This window comes from Emys orbicularis, chromosome 1 (assembly GCF_028017835.1).
Source record: "Emys orbicularis isolate rEmyOrb1 chromosome 1, rEmyOrb1.hap1, whole genome shotgun sequence".
Classification (NCBI taxonomy): Eukaryota; Metazoa; Chordata; order Testudines; family Emydidae; genus Emys; species Emys orbicularis.
In genome coordinates this window covers 127,493,924-127,502,332 of record NC_088683.1, presented here as the reverse complement: position 1 = coordinate 127,502,332, position 8,409 = coordinate 127,493,924, and the positions used below count along the sequence as shown (strand labels likewise).

The following is an 8,409-nucleotide window of genomic DNA, read 5'->3' as shown; positions in this document are numbered from 1 at the left end:
AAAACAAACCATTTTCTTTTCAACATTTTTTTTTTTTTTTAACTCTGCCAAGGTTTTCCCTGGTAACAATTTCTTCAAAATGTTCCAGTTCAGGGCTTAAAGGTGGTGTCTCTTTGCAAGGGGAGAGGAAGGGATGGGAGTAGGTATTCATTTGGAATGACTATAATGGACCTTTCTTCATGGATTACAACTAAGTTCAAATAATTATACAGACAAAAATATGATCTACAGTATGCGCAATCTAGCTGGAGCTATCACACGGAGTTTGTCACATTCTCTAGGTTAAATAAGCTTTGAAAAATCTCTTCTTCTACCTCCAAGGCAGAGAGAATTACCATTTACTTGTAAGGTAAAATATAATTAGGTTTTCAAACAGTTTAACCCAAGTAATGTTTGTTTAAGATTCCCTAACCACACTGCACTGCCCTTAACACAGAGATTGACTAGCCTACACTTGGATCCTCTTTAGTGGATAAAGACCATGTTGCGGTGACAGCAAAGGAATTCAGTTCCGATATTCTCCATGCTGCTTTTTCTTTCTTTGTGGCAGTGCTCCAAGGGACAAAGGTGACTTTATGTTTTGTCTGTCTCTTTCGGCCTCTTCATCCTCATCATATCTTTCATCCTCATCTTCATCCTCGCTATGATGAGGGCTGGAATGCTGAGAGACAGAAGGCGATGGTGGTACTGATGAAGGCCTGGGGTACCTGAAACCTTCCGTCTGCCAGAGACATAAGTAAGAAAAACATTATACCAGTGCAGCTTGTTTAGTTACACAGAGTGACGATAGGTCGATATATCCAGAGGGCCAAGGCAAAGATGATGTATAAGTAGGGCCCTACCAAATTCAAGGTCCATTTTGGTTAATTTCACGGTCATAGGATTTTAAAAATCGTAAAGTTCATGATTTCAGCTATTTAAATCTGAAATTTCATGGTGTTGTAATTGTAGTGGTCCTGACCCAAAAAAGGAGTTGTGTGTGGGGGGGCGGGTACGCAAGGTTATTGTAGGGGATACTGCTACCCTTACTTCTGTGCTGCTGCTGGCGGCGGTGCTGCCTTCAGAGCTGGGCAGCTGGAGAGCCGCCGCCAGCAGCAGCGCAGAAGTAAGGGTAGCAATACCATACCATGCCACCCTTACTTCTGTGCTGCTGCCTGAAGAGCTGGGCCCACAGTCAGCAGCTGCCACTCTCCCGCCACTCAGCTCTGAAGGCAACAGTGTAGAAGTAAGGGTGGCCTGGCATGGTATCGTCTTGCCACCCTTACTTTTGTGCTGCTGCTGGCGGGGCACTGCCTTCAGTGCTGGGCACCCGGCCAACAGCCACTTCTCTCTTCCCGCCCAGCTCTGAAGACAGTGCAGAAGTAAGAATTCTGAAGAGTGCAGGGGCTTTTCCTTCCCCCCTGGGGACCATGCACAGCCTATCACTCTCAGCCCTGGCCTGCAGAACCATTGATGCAGCAGGGGGAGTAAGCTGCAGCCCATAAGGAGTATAGCAGCGGGTGTGCTCCCTTTGCTCGACAAGTAGCTGGTGGAGGCATCCTGGGGCTTTCCCTTTGCAGTAGTGCAATCTGTTTTATCCCTGGGCCATGCCTGGCAGGCATGATCTAGCCCAAGCACCTGTGAATTTTAAATAAAATTTTAACAGGAAAAGTCCATATTCTCCATGGCAACACAGAGCTGCCGGTTTTAAGATGGAGTGACGTGGGGAAAAAAAAGAAGCATCTATAAATTAAGGGTTCTGCTCATTTTCCATCTGGTAACTCAGAATGGCCAAAACTCCCCCAAATCTACACGCAGTTCGTCAAACCCTACAAAAAACAAACTTCAATTTCAAATGGATTAAAGACCATTCAAAAAGCGAAGCCTTTGTCAGGCTTCTGTTTTCACACTTGCAGTTGTGTCTGTATTTCACTGCAAGTGCAGTTTGGTTCGTGCAGGTACTTTCAGGCCCCCTAAGGTACTTAGCTGCTCACATAACATTATTTGCGCCCCACAAAGCAGAGCCCAGCTTTTTGAAAAGTTAACCCTTGGTGTGAAAAGTTTCACCCTAAGAGGAATATTTTTAGTAGTTAAAAATAAGGATTGTATGCAGAATACCCGCCTCAGCTTTAAGTATAATGTAAAGCTTTAAGATCTACTATTATAATCTGACATTCGAGACCTTATTGACAATCTAAAGAAAACTACCTTTTGAATAAGATGTGGTACAACCTTCAACTCCCCGTATCTTTGGCGGAGTTCAAGGCTGGTTTTGCATACGTGGCTAAATTATTATAACACCAAGGCCATATCATAAGTCAGCTCTAAGATCTTATTACAAAGCCAGGTTTCCAAAGCCTTCTGTCATGCTCTTTAAGTCTTAATAGTCTGGAAGGAGTTCTAACATAATATTAACCCAGCGCCCTAATATGCACATTCATTTCAAAACACTGAATTTAACTCCCCCTGCAGCATTTAACTCCCCCTGGTGTTTTCTTCTAGGTGTAAAATAAAACACCTATGTGACTTAGGAACCATACATTCCATTTTAACAAGTGACTTCAGAAGTAACTCCCAATGCGGCCTATGTGCTTTTAAAAATCCCACTGAGGGCCTAGCTCCATCTTTAAACACCTAAATATGTTTAAGAATCTGGTCCTTAGGCATTTAGGAGCCCAAGTTTCATTGTAATTTGCTCCTAAGTGCCTGAGACCTAAAGGTATTTAAGCACTTAGTTCCCATTGATTTAATGCCGAAGCAGGATCTGGGCCTATAAAATGTAGCAAAATACAAAACAATGAAGTAGATCAATAATCTAATTTTTGATGAGCTAACTGGTTTCAACTTCTACCTTTCCCTTTAAAATTCCCCTGTGTTTCATAAATCTTCATTATTAATAGAGATTGACTGAAATCTAAATTTTGGGTCCAAAATCAAAATACGTGGTCCAAGCCCATCTATTGTTAGGTGCCAACACTAACCCTACCCCTAACCTTAACCAACTCCCATCAACTTCAAGATTCTAAAAACTTCCAGGATAAATTTTCCATTTGCACTAAGTAAACTGGTTAGTGGAGTTACTGGATTTACATCAGTGCAACAGCTTGAAAAATCCCCCTCAAATATCTCTATAAGGGATAGAATCAAACTCCCTAACCTGAATACTCCTGAACGTAGGTGCGTATGAGCTGAAATCAAACCTCAGTCTGAACTTTCCTAAATTTTCGAGTGTTCACAATTGCCAGCGCAGATCCAGATCCAAATCCAGATCAAGGGTTTTGGTTTGGGCCCCCATCTCTAGCTGTTATTTAAAAAAAATGAATTGGCAGATGAGGTTTTAAATAACCGGGTCCTAAATTTAGAACTGAGCATAATGCCACCCCAAATGGGGGGCATATATATGCAATATGCTAAAAAAGTAGATTGAATGTGTGGCTTTGCTCCATCCTCAGCCTTCCCCTCATGTACACTATTCAGATTATTCCTGACAGAGATACAAATAATTTGCATGAGAATATGTAGAGAGGCTGGGTCAGGGAGTGTATGTGCAACAATTTGCAGACCCTGCCTCCATGCCCCTAGATCCTTTTCGCCACTTCAAAGCTCCTGTTGCAGAAGGCCTGCAAAGCAGCCTTCCTATGGGTTTTATGGGGAGCAAAAATAGAAATTGCCAGTTTCTACCCAGCAGGCCAGATCCTCAGCTGGCCTAAACTGACATAGTTCCATCAAAGTTAGTGTACACCAGCTGAGGACCTGGCCCTGTATTCTAGTTCATGGGGTTTTCTATTGGGCAGCCATACACTCTATCAGAATTTGGTAAAACTTGACTGTAATAAAGTATATTGAGTTCTTTATGCTCACAGGTTCATAGAATCATAGAATATCAGGGTTGGAAGGGACCTCAGGAGGTCATCTAGTCCAACCCCCTGCTCAAAGCGGGACCAAACCCCAGACAGATTTTTACCCCAGTTCCCTAAATGGCCCCCTCAAGGATTGAACTCACAACCCTGGGTTTAACAGGCCAGTCCTCTCTTTTTCTCTCTCAAGACAGTAGTTGAAATGCAGACAAAAATCACCTATAACGATAGACATACCTTTGGTGGAGCATTTGGTTCCATCTCAAATTTATCTGGGAAAGTTCTGCTCAGAGCCAGGTGTCTGGCATGCATGTAGTACTGCAATAGAAAACAGAGGTCTACATGTGCAAAAACCCAATGAAGACTTGGGCACATTTCGGCAGCGAGAGGGAAAGTAACACTATTGTCTTCTCAAAGAAGATGCTGAAGAAAGACTGAATGGATCTTTAACTGAGGCTAACCCAGTTGGGATGGCCCTTGTGAAACTGTGGACACATTGCACTGAAGTAATGATCAAATCCTGAGAGATTTATACTGGAGTAATTGGGCAGAAACTGCTTCTTTGGCTGCAGTGAAGATACTCTTTAATCTCACAAAAGTGTAAGAGAACGGACTTCACCCACTTCAGCCAGTCTAGTTTTCTGGTGGGGATGGGGTGATTTTTTTATCCCTAAAAATATAGCACAGGTTTCTCTTTCTTGGGCGGAAATATTTATTTATTTATTTAATTTCTGCTCACGAATGTAATACTGTAACACACAGTACACATGTTAAAACTGACTCATCCTTCAAAATGAAGGCATTGTAAGGAGAATAGATTTATGACATTGACATGCTTTTGCAAATTCAGAAAACCAGTCTGATGGTTTTGCAAAAGTTCAAACTCCATGAGGTTTGCACATTCCGAGGGCGCACACCAAAATGACAGTTTACTGTGACAGGCTGTGATCCTGTAATAGGATCCACATGGACATAAGGTCCTCCCAAATGGATCCCAATGCAGGATAAGGCACATAGTAATTAAAGCAGTGGTACATTTTATTCATCTCTTCACCTGTGGACTTTAGAATACTGATCTACCTCCCTCTGGTTAATGTGTGGTATTGCATCATTCTCTGTACTAGGCTAAGAGTATTTGGCCTTCACAGCACAGTCCTGGTTTGGGGATGGTGCAGAATCCCAATGGTATTTTAGGCAGAATAGGTGGGATTTTCAAAAATGCCTTGGTGACTTGGGAGCACAAATCTAATTGAAAGTCATTTACACTTTTGCTCCGAAATCACTTGGGTGCTTTTGAGACTCCCGCCCAATGCCTCCCAAGGTCTAGGGATGCTGCTGCACCATCCCTGAAGATGGTATAATGCCCACTCTCCATTGTCCAGTTTGGAGAGGCTCGTGCTGCCAGTGGCACTAGCCTTGTGCAGTCTTTGTGCTTGGGAGCATAAGGACCACATTGTGTTTGGCTCCTGCTTGAAACAAGCAGATCAAGGTGATTCCTCAGCTTGGGAATAAGTGAATACTTGAGTAAGTTAATAGGGAGACTTCCCTGAATTGGGGCTTTGGTGTTAATGATGACAGATTCTATCCCCAATAACCATTGTGGTGGATGTGTGTTTGGGCCAACGGCTTGTTATATACCCACTAAACACAGTCACATACCCTGCCTAAATATCTCCAGTCCAGTAGGTCTGAGAGCCTCTCAGTTCGATTTCTCTGGATGATCCTCTGACGCCGTGACTGCTGGCAAAATCCATACAAGAACTGAGTCAGCTGGTTACATGACTCATCGGGAGAGCGGTACCTCCTGTCAACTATGTAAATGCCTGAGGACACAAACAAAGTTGCAGATGAACAGGTATGGAAGCGAGCTTTTGACCTTTTAAATTTCATTTCTATCTTTCTTTACACATAATCTTTTAAATATAACAAGTATGGACTTGTTTTTTAATAGGTGGAGCAAAGAATGACAAGTGTTTCCATTCTAACAAGGCATTTCAGCAGCTGGTGAGAAATGCTTTTGATTTTTTACCTTTCAGGCTGAAATTTGGCAGATCTGTTCTCTGCTCAGGAAGGCTTTTATTGTTTTAAAGTCTGTGCAAAAATGGTCCAAGTGCTTTTGTGTGAAAAAATTCACTTTTCCATTATAAAAAAAATTGCTACCTTTTCTTGAATACCTGTGGTGGCTCAGTGATGTGAGGTGGTGGTGTGAAATTTGGCAGACAAGAGACACAGGCTATGTCTTCTCTGCAAAAGGTGGTGTGTTTTTATATTGAGAAAGCTAACTTGAGTTAGCTATCTCAATGTAAAATCCTAGTGGAGACAAGGCACAGCTAATTATTACCTCAGTATTGCTAGTCAAGGTCAACACTTTATTCCCCATCTGTGGTTGAACGTGACTCGCAACAAGGGGTAAAAACTATAGTGCTTTGTCGCCACTAGGATTTTACAGCTAGACAGCTATCTCCACGTAAATACCTAATTTTGCAGTAAAGACATAGCCATTCATGTACTTTTTGGAAGTTTGGTGAAAACTGGTTGTGATCTGTGAGAGTTCTAAGGATTTGTAAATAGGCCTTTGCTCATGCGCATCAAATCCTGTAATGCAATATCTTTATGATGTGCCAACATTTTGTTCTTTTTCAACCTCACTCTAAACACCAACTTTTTTGAAGATTCGGGGCCATGGCCTAGATCTTAAGGTATTTAGGCACCTATCTCCGATTGATTTCAAGGACGTGGGCCTTGATTCTCATTTATAATAAGGACCCATTACATCATAAAAGTGCTTTAAAGAGGCCTTATTGTAAATAAGAATCTCAGTTTGGATTAGTCAAGTTATCCTCTCTCTTTCATGGACTCCACAAACTGTTGCTGCTATCCCAGGAAAGCCATCATGAATTCTTAAAGCAGAGGCAGATTTCCACCACTCCCTTAGAAAAACTAATATATAGTCTAATTGGAAGGGATTGAAGGAAGGAGGTTAGTTGAGATGGAAGAAGGGCTAATGAGCTAGCTGGGATTGGAGGTTTGGGGAAGACCAAAAAGAGACAGGAGGGGGAAGAACAGGTTTTGGATAAACACCTAAACTTTCAATCCAAATCAAATAGCTGAACTTTGGGGTTTGTCCATCAATAATTTTTCTTCAGCAAGGAGAGAAAGTGCAATATGCGCAGTCACAAAACAGCTGGTTAGTTGGGTTCCGAAATCTGATGAGTTTTGAAGCACTGTTAACAAGCTCACCATAAGCAGCTGGGTCAGCTACATGCTCCTGCATGAAACAGCCAAATCCAGAGAGGTTTGTGGTCACACTGGGAATGCCCATCACAGTGCACTCAGCTACCGAAAGAGACATAAAAAGAGATTTCATGTCAATGTGCTTGGCTCGGTTTCATCTTGAGTGGATAGAAACAGAAAATAGAATGATGTAAAGCCCTTTCAGTGCCAGAGCTGGTCAGAAGGTTTCAATGAAAAACCATCATGATTTTTGCTGTGTGTTCTTTCTTCCCTCCCTCTCCCCCCCACTGCCATTCAATCAGAAAAGTTCAAAGAAAGTGACATTTTGATGAGAAATGGAAATTTGTCCCCCCCCCCTTTTTTTTGCAAGCACTTATTTCTGTTTTCCAGCTAGCTCTAATTAATATCCTCTGTGAGCCCAGTGTTCACATGTGAGAGCCTAAATCCAATGTCCAGACCCTTCCTTTGGCTTTGAAATTGGCACCTGCTGTGTGCACATGCTCATTTCATGTACATATTTTGCAAATTTAACTGCCCAAATGCAGGACTTGGGCCTCGTAATTAATCTCCCACATTTGTAAACTGGGTTCTGTATCTTAGGCAACAGGGAGAAAAATCATAAAAATATGATTGCTTTCAAAGCCAGTCTATCTAATTATTTTTCCAATTATACAGTGGATGCAGAGCAAATTGTGCTATAAATCATAAATATGATATCAAATTGTGTTCTCCTTTTATTACTATTATTATTATTATTTACTGAGCACCAACAGGTTCTTCCATAAAGGAAGGCATGTTCCCTATACAAAGCAGCATACAGTTTAAATCAGACGTTAGCTCTTTAACCCTTAAAATGCCATTAAAAAACCTATATGACAATAGGACTGATACCAGATATAGAATTTAGGATTAGGATGAAACTAAAAAACCATCAAGAAGGGTCTATTTTTATTCTTGGGAGATTCATATGGGTAACCCATTAGGATGAGCAAAACCACTCCCTCAAACTGAGTGCCAGCCAAACTTTTCTGTGTTAAGCTATTCTAAAGTCTAACATCAAAATCTTCCCCAGCTCTCACAATTTCCGCCCCCATATCCTGGTTTGGGCTGGGGCAAGAAGCTAAAGTGCTGGACTACAGCCAGATAATTGTGACTCAGTTGGAACAGGAGACAGGAAGTTTTAAACATTGTCTGAGAAAGCTTGATTGTGTGAGATTTCTACTCAGATTCACTGGCTAACTACAGATATGCTTCAGATAAGCACCCAAAACTTTCAGATGCTTATCATAACTAAGGGAGATATTTTCAAAGGCACAAATGGAAGTTAGGCACTTAGCCC

General features: G+C 41.8%; 1 protein-coding gene across 1 annotated transcript in view; it reads right to left on the bottom strand.

Annotated features, from left to right (window-relative positions):
• Positions 1-505: 505 nt before the first annotated feature.
• Positions 506-8,409, bottom strand: part of GYS2 (glycogen synthase 2) — an 83,061-nt gene continuing 75,157 nt past the window's right edge. The window contains exons 13-16 of the mRNA XM_065413880.1: positions 7,077-7,172; positions 5,496-5,659; positions 4,074-4,154; positions 506-721 (exon numbers count right to left, since the gene is read on the bottom strand). Coding sequence (XP_065269952.1) covers positions 506-721; positions 4,074-4,154; positions 5,496-5,659; positions 7,077-7,172 — 557 coding nt within the window. The remainder of the gene's footprint in view (positions 722-4,073; positions 4,155-5,495; positions 5,660-7,076; positions 7,173-8,409) is intronic.